Source organism: Oncorhynchus nerka, linkage group LG12 (genome assembly GCF_034236695.1).
Source record: "Oncorhynchus nerka isolate Pitt River linkage group LG12, Oner_Uvic_2.0, whole genome shotgun sequence".
Taxonomy (NCBI): Eukaryota; Metazoa; Chordata; class Actinopteri; order Salmoniformes; family Salmonidae; genus Oncorhynchus; species Oncorhynchus nerka.
The window spans coordinates 48,884,078-48,897,298 of record NC_088407.1 but is presented as its reverse complement, the minus strand read 5'-3'; the positions used below and the strand labels follow the sequence as shown (position 1 = coordinate 48,897,298).

The 13,221-nt window shown below is 41.3% G+C and overlaps 1 protein-coding gene across 1 annotated transcript; it reads right to left on the bottom strand.

The window, feature by feature from the left end:
- Positions 1 to 429: 429 nt before the first annotated feature.
- Positions 430 to 9,533, bottom strand: LOC115138314 (heterogeneous nuclear ribonucleoprotein Q). Its single transcript, XM_029675023.2, is given in 13 exon segments — positions 430 to 1,744; positions 3,661 to 4,031; positions 4,218 to 4,339; positions 4,439 to 4,588; positions 4,804 to 5,009; positions 5,671 to 5,806; positions 5,915 to 6,091; positions 6,407 to 6,429; positions 6,432 to 6,519; positions 6,636 to 6,743; positions 6,851 to 6,969; positions 7,732 to 7,891; positions 9,390 to 9,533. Coding segments are annotated over 12 exon segments (1,677 nt in total). The 5' UTR covers positions 7,880 to 7,891; positions 9,390 to 9,533; the 3' UTR covers positions 430 to 1,715.
- Positions 9,534 to 13,221: the final 3,688 nt, after the last annotated feature.

Below are 13,221 nucleotides of genomic sequence, written 5' to 3'. Positions count from 1 at the left end.
GTCAGTCGTCGTCGGGCTGATGTCACATCCGGTTCATTATGGGATCGTGCAACATTCTTTTTTATAGCCCATTTCACCTGCCAACATAACGGTGAATATACAGTATTCCAAAATGTAATCACATTGCTATAGTACTGATTTCGTGTTGTGGCAGGCTAGAAGCAAACGACCAACATGCGTGGCAGCAGTACTCACTGTCAGCGAAGTGTTTATTATAACTGAATGTAATTATTCAATTGAAATCACAGGATAGTGATGTTACACATGCGCCTCTGGTTGAAGCCTCCCTGGGAATGAGAAAGTGATTGTGTGATGCGCATCAGAAAGCTATTAAAAAAAGCTATAAACCCAGGGTATTTACACTATAATCAGTGCATAAAAATGTGTGACATGGTTTAACAAGATGTCATACAGAGAGTAAGACACAAATAGAAATCAAAAACTTTATTACAAAAATAAGTTACACTCACCTCCATTTTACAGTATAAAACAATTTATTTGCAGGAATGCAAAAACGTGGTTGGCCACCAACAATAGTTTAAAACTGCTAACATTTTTTCAAAAGGTGGTTGTAATTATTTTATTGAGGGAGTTAACAGTGTACAAAACCGGATGAATAGTTCAGTCTCCTTTTCGCTATACATGGAATACGAATAACAGCTGCAGTATCCCTTTTACCACTGTATGATCACGATCCCCTTCGAAACAGCTACAGGCACACATGCTCGCTGGCTGGGCAGTATGGCAATTCCTTTTTAATCAAAAGACTTGATTACATAGTAGCTGGTTTAGAGTTAGAGGGATCATTCAAGATGTCACATGATTGGGATATTTATTTTACAGTAAAGTGGGTGGTACTGAACATAATTCTGATCTACTCTAAAAACAATAAAAAATAATTGGGAGTGGCAAAGGGACACTGCAGGGCTTTTTCAAAGGCAGTTGACACCCTTGTTGATGTTCAAGCCTTTACAAAAGTAACATTTTCCAAACTATACAACCAGTAACTACAATAATCTGAAGAAGCAAGGTGGCTTATTCAGTTCAAAATAGGATAAAAGTAGGGCTTGTTCAGGCTCATCATATGAGATTATTTTTGCATGCCCAGTTTGACTGTTTGCCATGTCAGAGCTGCAGCAAGTCCTTTCGGTTGTGCTGCTGCTCTTGTGCATATTTTGTAGGAAACAAGCCCTGCTTTCATCAATATAGTTTCCCTATTTACAGTACAGGCCGGGTAGTTTAATCCTCTGTACTGAGGTAGTTAACCAACCCTTTAAAAAAGACAAGTTCTGAAAAGAACCACTTTCCTGGAATGCCTGACTTATCCATGCCAGGTGGTTACACCTAAAACCTGCAAATGTTCTCTTCAAACATCCAAATCAAACGATTAAGATTAACAGGGATATTCCAACAATAAAAATTGTGATTAGCACAAAAATATACAATAGCATCAAGCTCCTTTGAGCCACTTCAAACTAAGAAACTTAAAAAGTGCAAATTCTTCAATAATTATTTAAAATGGCATTTTTGGGGGGGTGTGGGCATACAGGGGGAGGCAAGTTTTTCTAAATAATCCGCTGATTGTTTAGGTGGCAGTTTGGGGGAGATGCTTCTGTAAGGCTGGAATATTGGACCATTTTGCTGACTTTTCCATCCGTATCCATTGCAGCTTCTGGTGTAACCCAACACAGTAAGTCAGTCTTCATAGTGACAGGTCAGGACCGGCCTCGACCCCTTTTCCCTGCTGACCAAGCAAATAAGAGACAGAATTGGAATGGAATTCAAAATAATAATAAAAAACAAATCACAACACAGAACATAAACATGACTAATGACATCCAATCATGTAAAATTACATTTAAAAAAGGGTGACCCCTAAATCTGCAGAGGAGCAGACCTTTCAGTTGGTGCTCTGAAAGGTGACACCTGTCAAGGTTTCGACCTAAGGCCAAAAGTCAGGTATGTTTTCAAATGTTACGCATACATACCCATCACTAATTTGAGGAAGTCTTCTAAAGACATGGACAGAAATAAATAAAAATATGGACAGAAATAAATAAAAATATCAAAGTTGTCCAGTCAGATCTTCGCAGTAAACTATCAGCGTAACCAGAGTTAATCCAGGATAGAATATACATATTTTCATCATTTGGACACTGAAAGCCAAATACATATCTGTACATTGAAAATTACCAATTGAATGTGAGGCTCAGCTTTCAAAAGACAAGGAATAAAATGGTGCAGACCTGCCAACATTGAATCATTTTTACAAGTACCACTTCAGCGTGGTGGCGGCACCCCCAGCTCCCATTACAGCACGCGTCGACACCCACATTGCTCAAATCATAGGCAAATGCGCCTCCTTTTTTTGCCTAATGTTGGCAGAAGACTGGCTCAGTAGGAATGGTAGACTAGACTGTTATGGGTACTTGGTAAGTGGCTGCTCTTCAGTAGATAACTAGAAATATGTTTAAATGTACAAAATCAGGGCTCTCCCTAGGATTTTCTGACAAGGTGGTGCGGATGTAGGCTGGGTAGGGGGTGGTCCAGAGGAAGTTAGAGGATTTATCATTTTTGAAAAACCTGTAACTGCTATTTCCTGAAACATAGTCTTAAAGTACATCAAATAATGTAGTCAACAGAAGTCTTGTTTGATCCTAATTTTTTAAATTTAAATTCTGTTAAATTTAGGGGGTTGATTATTCTAATTAATAGGTGTCTTTATGTGGATAGTCTAGTGAAAGTGTAAAACGGGCTTAATTTAGTTTGGGGAGAAAATTCTGAATATAATTAAATTACTGGATGCAATGTAACATTCAGTAGTCTGGTTTACTGTAGGCTATTTGGTATATGAACCTGAACTAGTAGGCCTTTGAGCTTGTTTCAGATCTCCATCCCTGACATAATCTGTCAAATTAGGTTGGACTACTAGGCTGCCATTCATTCAACATACCTTGGTCATTGGCGAACTACCTATTAGCACGTCATTAGCAGCCTACTGTTGACAGCTATATCAAGAGGACAGACCAAGAACTGACTAATTAACATAGGCCTACTACACTTGAACATAACTTTCTGTGAAGGACGGTATTAGCGTAACAGTTCTCTCTGCCATGTCTATTGCCATCCACACAGCGAACTACCGCAACACTTCACCGTTTCCTTGCCCATCAATGCGCTCGCACCTACTACCTTTGCAGAGATCAAAGCATGTGCGACCAAGAAAGTGTTCTCGCTAAACGCTGTAGCTAACACATACAATTCTGGAAAATGTAGTCGGCAAACAGTTTGTTCTCCATTTTCCCCTCACACATCAGTAGTATCAATGGATGAAGTGGATTGGTTTAGTTGTTAAAACCACAATGTGCCAACTAGAAGCCTATTTATTTTAGGGTTGTTTTTCGTACCAGCGTACTTTGACATCAAATGCCCGTTGGCAGGTCTGCATCTATATGATTCCTTACTTTCAAGGCCTATATTTTACACAGAATGCAAATAGCGAACTACGGTCAATTTATACCATAAGCAAGAAATTCATGCAGGCTGAAAACATTAGTTTAAGGTTATTCAAGTGTGTGTCTAAGTCCTGCCCAAATAGTATGTTTGCATTTTTGTGTAGCTGATAGCAACCATTTGCCAACACAGCTAGTCCCTATTTACCCAGTGCCCCTTTGGTCCCCTGCACACCTCTGCTCGATCCAGGGCCACTTCCACCTCGCTGAGAAAAGCCACCCACTCTGCCCCTGGGTGTGGCAGCTCCACGGCCCCGGGAGGATAGGGTGGCACCACCACGGGCTCCGCCTCGGGCCCCTCCCCGTCCTCGGCTGGGAGCTTGGAAGTCCTCATAGCCGTAGTAGGGGTCTTCATAGCCACCCCGATAGTTGTGGTAGTCATAGCCATAGTAATCGTAGTAATCTTCATAGCCGTAGTAGTCATGGGGGTAAGAGTAGCCTCCTCGGCCGCCACCTCGTCCCCTGCCTCTTGTGGGAGGTGGCATGTGAGGTGGGCCGTAGTAATAGTAATCGTCATACCTGGGGAGAGGATATGCACTTGTTTAGTAACCGTACAGGACGCATTTGCGCTTGTTAGATCACGTTAACTTTTCTATTCAATCATTCAAAAGAAATCAATGGTGAAAGGCCGCCCAACAACGCAACTATAATTTTGGCCCGTATTTGCAGGTCTCAAGTAATTGAAAATCAATTGTCTTTGCTTACATTTGTGTCTTAGCCGCTTGTCTCTGGGCTTTGCGTTCTTTCCTCTTCTGGTCAGGTGGCTTTGCAAAGACTATTTCAATGTGCTCTCCCTCCAGGTCTTTCCCATTCAGGTCGGCCAAGGCCTGTCAAAAGAGGCAAGTTGAATAACCACACAAAAAACAGCCATTGTTACCAGTTTTGTGATACATTGGTGAGAGTAATATAAAGACTCCAGCATGTACCTTGACTGCGCCGTCTCTCTCCTCAAAGTGGATGAAGGCGTAGTCTTTCAGCTTCTTCACCCGCTCCAACTTGCCAAAATGACTGAAGGCCTTTTCAAGTATTTCCTCCGTTACAGTGCTCGCAAGGTTTCGGACAAACAGCACTTTCACCTGGAAGGAAAATGGTAGTGGCTTATCAATTACACTTAAAGTCTGTGTCTCTGTCCTGTCTCATACACTGGTGGTTACTTCCATTCTTACTCCCTGGTAAACAACGTCGAAATCAAATCAATGTTAACTCTGAAATATTTCACAAGTTTAATGGATGGACAATACAAAAACAATTTATCTCAGGCGAAATGAGTCGTTAACTTTGCTCCACTTACCTTGGCCATGACCTCAGGATCAGGGTCTTCTATGGGGTCAGCCCACTCCACAGTCACCACGTTCGCCCACACCTTGACCTTGCCACTCATCAGCCGGCGGCGGGCCTGAGCGGCAGTTTTGTGGTCTTCATATTCCAAGAAGCAAAAGCCTCTGTTCTTTTTCTTGTCTTCTGGCTGATGGTACAGTATGACATCGTTAAGACCCTCTGTTGAAAGAGAGGCAGAAGGGGAAAGGCATAAAAAGGTATCCTAGCTGAACAGTGACCAGTGCACAAGAAAGCTTGCTCTATCTCCATGCAAAATGCTAAGCAAAAAGGAATGGAACGGAGTTACTCTAGAGAGTACCTTACTAAAACAGTTGGCAGCAGAACAAAATATCACACATTCATGGAATGTTTCCTTCGGTTTAGTCAAAACATTTAGTGTCCCCTTTCTTTGACACAGCTGTTCTCTTTGGACAAGTCTCGAGACCATGGATTTGTGCCTAGTTAAGTGCAAAGTGTCCAGTCAGATCTTAGCGGTAAACTATCAGCGTAACCAGAGTTACTCCAGGATAGAATAGATGTATTTCATCATTTAGACACTGAACCCTGACATTGGAAATGAGCAATTAAACTGTTGAGCAAATATAGCCCAGCTTTACATAGCATAGCATACCGTACGTACATAAACCCAAACTCAGACTAAATGCAATCTAACACACTAGCGGTTGATCATGATTGTTGCATTCAGTAACATAAGGCAATGTTTAAACACTGTTGTCAAAGTCAAAGTAAATATAAATCTTTGTCAAGACCGAATATGACTGGCCAAGCAAAATGTCAATTTGTCCCAGAAGATCATTCAACAAAAAGAGGTGCTGCTTACCCGTGACTTTGGCAAATTCTTCCACAATCTGCTCTTTTGTTTTACTCTTGGGGATGGAGCCAACGAATAGTCTATTATTGGCCACAGAGATGCACACACCAATGTGTTTGCCGGGTCGAATTTCATTGTTGTTACACTGTGGAAAGAGGGGAGTGGGTATGAGAGAGTGCATGACATGTCATGATTGGGTGGGCTAAATTCTCCATTCCTATCATGAGAGAGGATTTCAACAAGTGGTACATACCAGCTTGACAGCCTCCTGCGCCGCCTCTTTAGTGCAGAAAGTGACAAAGGCGTAACCTCTGTTCAGGCCACTGAGGGGGTCCATCATCAGACGCAGGTCCCAAATGGGCCCGGCTTTCTCAAACAGAGGGACCAGCTCATCCTCAAATAGATCTCTAGGGATCTTGCCAACAAAAATCTGAGATGAAAGCAAAATTAGGTTAACTTGGTGTGAAAGAAACATTGGGCCATTGTTACGCAATAAATCTCCAAAATACAGTCAGATCTTAGCAGTAAAATGGCACAATCTGAGTTACACCAGGAAAAATGACACATTTTCATTATTTGGACAGAATGCAGAAACACTATCATACACACTTAAGTAAACTATAACACACTAATTACATTTACATTTAAGTCATTTAGCAGACGCTCTTATCCAGAGCGACTTACAAATCTCCCTATCATGCACGTGTTAAATCAAATACACCATTGAATTATTGTAGAGACATACCTCTGTACCAATTGTGGGCTGTGCCCTGTGTGAGCAGAATCTGGAGGGGGGCCTCCATACTTCCGCTGACCTGTTGTCACATCGAGCGTGTAGCCAGTTCTCTCCAGCAGGGCCTGTTTATTGAAATAACATGATTGAAGTCAAACGCCTTCCAGAGAACAACTGCACAGTATATGATAATGATGACATGTCTCCATTATCACTTCAAGAATGTTCGTTAAAACCATACTTTGATTTTGGCCTCATCTGGTCCTTTATTGGAGTCTGAGACTTTGGTACCCTGTTTCTCCCTCTGTCTATATGTCTTCATAACTCCACAAAGAAAGGCACTTTTGTTCTGTCGATGAAAGAAAAATCTGTACACTTTAGAGGGTGAAATGGTAGCATTTGATTTCAAGATGTGATCCCATATGCAATCAATCCACCATCCCTCGCCATACATACCTGAACATGTGAGAGGTCGCTGTCCTTGAACTGCAACAGAACTTGCAGAGCACCTTCTTCGTTGAACTCTTTCAGAGCCTCAATCGCTCTATCATCTAGGTCACTGTGTGATACCAAACCTGAGGGACATCAAAAAAACATTGGTTACTAAGCAGGAACAGAACTACGGGATGACATCTTTTCAAACGGGGCTAGCCACAATGCATGTTTGGGGGTATCAAAGTTCACTTATTTCTGTGACTTCTTTAGTTTATTGCTTAAATTTTAATAATTTGCATAACATAATCATAGAAAAGGAACCATCTCAGGAGACCGATATTTTAAAATGGACAAAGTGCATTGAGTAAAAGCACTTTCTTCAACCTCTGCAGAACTCATCACAACAGACATGATGTTTTAACTTTATATGGCAGTCCTGTGCACTGTACGCCCCTAATGAGCTTGTGCACATTCTGCTCTTGGAGGGCCCATCACCTGTCCCAGCCACCGACAGCTGCTGCCATTGTTGCTGCATGTGCCCATCTGGCTGCACTCTCTGCCTGAGACTTTCCAGAGACCTCCGCTGAACTGTGCCCTAACTCTTTGCTCATCGGTGCTGCTACACTTTAATGGTTGAGAACGCAAAGTGTCCGTGACACCAGTGCTCTGCCCAGATATACCTTTAAGACAATGTACCCAAAACATTTATTTCACATCGATATTGGTGGTGTATGAATTCTCTTTTGTCCATTACACTGCAGTACCCATTTTGGTAGGAAACCACAAAAAGTTGCTTGAGGATCCCAATTCCCACATTCAAAGTTAATGTAAAATATGACAGCACATGCAATAGCAAAAGTATATTTTGTGTACGAATATGCTGGATATTCAATGTGCCTTACCTGCTATGTAAATTTCATCTAGTTTTTCAGCAACTTTCTGTGGTAAACCAGCTTCTAATAAAGTCTGGAAGTGTTCAGAATGGGTAACTGCAGCAGTGGTGTCCATTGGTTCTTCTGGACCATTTCCATTAATATGTTCTGTGGCCATGTCTCCAGAAATCTGTGCAAATGCAATGAGCCAAATTAATCCTGGTTCAAGTGCAAGACTGTTGATAGCTTTTTGGGGGGGCGGTGTCATGTGCAACAGGCACACATGTGGGTTCATGTGGTCCCTTAAGAGTGGAATCAAGTCACATTTCAATTACGATATTGGAATTTGCATGTCTGTATCAATTTTGAAAATGCTGACAACCAATAAAAGTATCAATTGCTATTTATGATAACTGCACACCTTATACTTATTTTCGTTTGCATGTGCAATGTATGAGGAGAGTTAGCATAGGCTACATGGTGAAATGTGTACACGTAATGACACATTTCCCGCCTTTGACTGTGTTAGAATAACAACTTGGCACAACACTATGGCTGCTAACATTACGTTAATCTCCCGCTGCGTACAATGGCATGGCCTGATTGCTAAATTATAAATTAGCCTACTGATTGCAGACTTCAGCACTAACTAGCTAGCTGATACACGTGTTCCTTCGGTAGAGTACCGCGACAGAGTTTCTAAGCCACCCGTTTCCGGTAACTAATAAGACAGTCCGCAAGCATTTGTGCAGGAGCAAATGACATGGTGTGGTAGACTAACGTTACATCTATCTAGTTAAAATGTTTGATAACGTGTCGCAAACCACTGATAGCAAATTTGGCTAGTTAGGTAAAGGGAGCAGTCTAACGCGAAGCCATTTCAGTTTGTGCTCATGCTAAAAGTATTCCTTGCAGCCAACTAACGTAACGTTTGCGAACTAGCTAACGTTACCCAATTCTCTAGCTAAACCTGACAAGCAACATCGTTACGTTTTTATATTTAACTTAATAATTTAGTTAGCTATAACCACAAGTGTTCAGACATTGTTAGCCAAAGTCACCTAGCTGCGATATCCATAACGTTAGCTAGCCAGCTAAATAATAGCACGCCAAGCTAAATAATCACTGTCTTCCAACCCTGTCAAGTCACAATAACAAACCTAGCTAGTTATCCATACTAGCTAGGCAGTGCTATGATCACGACCAAATGTTTTGCTAGCCAAATTGGTTACGCTAAACTAACGTTAGTTTTGATTCAACTCGCGAACTATCTGACAAAGGCAATTATCTCGAAGTTTACACGCTCAGAGGTTAGCTCCCTGGTTGGCTGGTTCAGTTAGGTAGTGACAACGATCAAGTCATTCATGATGTAGCATAATTATCCCACTTGGCTGAGTTAACTAGCGACACCATTAAAACCGCGAAAGCTCATATATAGTTTGATGGCTGACTTAATTCGGCTCGACATGTCCATATGTGGAGCAGAGAGAGGCCTTGTAGTATGGTGACTAGCTAGCTTCGTGGTTTGTCAACGTGCCGCCACATAGGGAGAGTCCATTTTCAAAAAGCCGGTCTGGAGAACCCGTCCCAACCACCCGTTTCCACATTGTTTGAAACACCACACGCTCAACTACTTTAGCTATAAATTGTGCTATGATCACGTGACCAGTTAGTAGTATTCATCATACCTGCCGATGGATCACCAACTTGTATGGTGTTGATTATTTCGGAAGGAAATTTTGATAATTACAAGAGGAAAAGTGTACAACTCCCGGCACTAGTTCGGCTCCACTCATTCACTCTTGAGGATGTAAAATGGCTGCCACGTTCACGCTGCGAGTTTTGTCTCGTCAATGGGGTTTCTTAGACACCCATGCACGGGCTTGCCTTCTATGCCTTTACTCTACAGTAGATTGGGAAATGATTTGTATGTAGTGCTACAGTGATATTTTTCCTCTGATTTTGCATCTGAAATGGCTTGAATGACAAGATAGAGGCAAGGATTAAAACTCAACATTTCTGTAAAGATAGCTTTTGAACAATAGGCTATCATAACAATGTTCAGCACCTTAGCCTAAATTATTGTTAGAATTCTAAATATTTGTAAACAGTATATCAGTCATTTTATGTTTTGGGTCCATTCAGGAAGTTTTGGAATTGAAAAATATCCAATGAAATTTAAATTGTGGAACTTCACAGTTCTTGAATTAGAATTTGAAAGTATTCCTGAAATGCCAGATTTTATATTTAATAAACCTCAACCCTTTTCAAATATTTTATAAACTGGTTGGCTGTTCTTGAGACCATTGTGATGGGCTATTTTCAACTTTATTACCATTTTTTAGACATAACTAGTGTCTCAAATAGTGTCTCAGTCATGTTTTTACACAGTTCAGATTCTATTGAATTCCACTGAATATTTTAGAAGAACAATCAGGCACACTGATTTGTGCAAACCCCTGAGGCGTAGAGGCCGGTATTGTTCTCTCAGTCAAACTGTCCTGGTAAATCAGCATGGGTTTTAATCACTAGTGCACACTGCAAACGTAGCAAAACGGAAAACACCTGTTTCTTATTGGACAAGTTCAGTCTGTTTTCTTCAGTTTGGTGCCTATAATGAATATGACCCTGCTTCTAGTGAGTTGAAATCATCATTGGTTGAGAGAGAGCCGTAGTAAAGAAACACCCTTGAAAATGCCTTTTTCCACCACAGCGTGTCACCCTCTTCATTGGCTTGTTTCATACACTTATGATGTGAACAAAGAACTTCAACAAAACAAACAACCAGACCTATACAGTGTTCACAAAACCCAGTATAGTTTGAATAGATGAGGATTTGCTGATGAACAGCTTTGATAGTCATTGGTTCTAAAAAATAAAATAAAAAATAAAAACTGCTAAACTGGCACTTGTGAGCACATGCTGTATTTATGCTTTTCACTCCTCAAATGTTTATCATAGCCTCTATCCTATCAATATTGCATGATACTCCACCACAATCTTATCACTTACTGTTGCTATGAGGAGTTGGCTCGAATGCCCAGAGTTTCATATTTTACCAGAGCAATTTGAGCATGACCTTTCCTCATTCATAAGATATGGAGCATGAGCAAAGGGCATGACCAATGTCATTATGCAGTGCCCTTGTCATTCATGAGCTCTAGGATCACCATTTGAGGAAGACAGGACCCTAATGATAGGTTTGTACCTAATTTATTCACTTGGCAGACAGAAGCCTTATGGATAAACGAGCCGTCATTGTAAAATATGCCATTTTTTTCTGAATATGTCACACTCATAATCAATTTCCGTTGCTGGAAGGGGTGGTTGGAAGGACATTCTGAGCTTCATAAATATGCACATAGGCCCACTATATGCCCCCACACCGCAGTGCTTTATCGACAGGAAAAGCTGAGCTTGGTGACCTGACTCTACAGCAGTCATATCCGAAAACTCTCCATATCTCCTAGGGTTTGCTTTCCACCGTCCCTCTGGAATGGGAATCCTTGCACAGATAGAGCTAACCACAAGTTTGTACTACCGTAGGTATAACATTGTTTTATACTCTAGTTATTACAAAGCATTAGTTACACTAATTATTAACTGCAGCATTGTTATTCAATTACAAAAGTATACAATTCTCCATCAGCTGTTCAGTTTTGTCATTTACGAACTGTTTTTATTGTGTATGACAATCTAAAAGTATGACTGTTTGGACAGTTTAGGATGGTACCTACGAATTAGGGCTGAGAATTGCCAGAGATCTCACTATACGATATTTTCACGATGCCAATAGGATATGTATTGCAATTATCACAGTTCTTATGGGTTGAGATTCGATACTGTGATTTTTGCGATTCGATGTTCCAAACATATTGCTCATGATATGTCTGCTGCAGACAGACAACAAAGAGACATGTGAAAACAGGTTTTGATCAGTCATGGAAATAAAAGGGCTGAAAATTATTTGTCTCCCTGTTTAAAAAGAAGATGGAGAACAAGCTACACTACATGACCAAAAATATGTGGGCACCTGCTCGCCGAACATCTCATTCCAAAGTCATGGACGTTAATATGGAGTTCTTCTTCCATTCTTTGTTGCTATAACAGCCTCCACTCTTCTGGGAAGGCTTTCCACTAGATGTTGGAACATTGATGTGGGGACTTGCTTCCATTCAGCCGCAGAGCATTAGTGAGGTCGGGCACTGATGTTGCGCCATTAGTCAGTGTTCCAATTCATCCCAACGGTTGAGGTCAGGGCTCTTTGCAGGTCAGTCAAGTTCTTCCACATCGATCTCAACAAATAATTTTAGTAGTGACCTCACTTTGTGCACGGGGAATCGTCATGCTGAAACAGGAAAGGGCCTTCCCCAAACTGTTACCACAAAGTTGGAAGCACAGAAACGTACAGAATGTTATTGTATGCTGTAGCGTTAAGATTTCCCTTCACTGGAACTAAGGGGCCTAGACCAAACAATGAAAAACAGCCCCAGACCAATATTCCTCATCCACCAAACTTTACAGTTGACACTATGCAGTCGGGCAGGTAGCATTCTTCTGGCAATACGCCAAACTCAGATTCGGCCGTCGAATTGCCAGATGGTGAAGTGTGATTCATCACTCCAGAGAATGCGTTTCCATTGCTCCAGAGTCCAATGGAGGTGAGCATTACACCACTCCAGCTGACGCATGGCATTGCGCATGTTAGTCTTAGACTTGTGTGCGGCTGCTCGGCCATGGAAACCTATTTCACGAAGCTCCTGAAAAACAGTTATTGTGCTGACATTGCATCCAGAGGCAGTTTGGAAGTCGGTAATGAGTGTTGCCACCGAGGACAGACTAATTTTAAGCGCTACGTGCCTCAGACGTCCCGTTCTGTGAGCTTTTGTGGCCTACCACTTTGCGGCTGAGTCGTTGTTTCTCCTAGATATTTCCACTTCACAATAACAGCACTTACAGTTGACTGGGGCAGCTCTAGTAGGGCAGAAATTTGATGAACTGACTTGTTGGAAAGGTGGCATCCCATGACGGTGCCACGTTGAAAGTCACAGAGATCTTCAGTAAGGTCATTCTACTGCCAATGTTTGTTTATGGAGATTGCATGGCTGTGTGCTCGATTTTATACACCTGTTAGCAACTGGTGTGGCTGAAATAGCCGAATCCACTAATTTGAAGGGGTGTCTACATACTTTTGTATATAGAGGGTATGAAGGGAAAATACTGGAGTTTTGCTGCAGGTACAGCAAACTAGCGCAAAACTAATATTCCGATATTATATAAACAATACGATACAATATATCGTGAGAAATATAGATTTTGCCCCCCCCCCATCACTACTATGAACAAGTAATTTGTGTAGAGAAAGTAAGTGATTAACTATTTTCAAGTATTGTAGGATAAATAGATTTGATTAATATGTTTTCCCCCTATGCTATGGGCTTGCTAGATCATTAATCATTACTCTCCTCATCTTATCGTTTAGGCTGTGCATTTGTAATTTAAATGATGATTTGGCAGAAG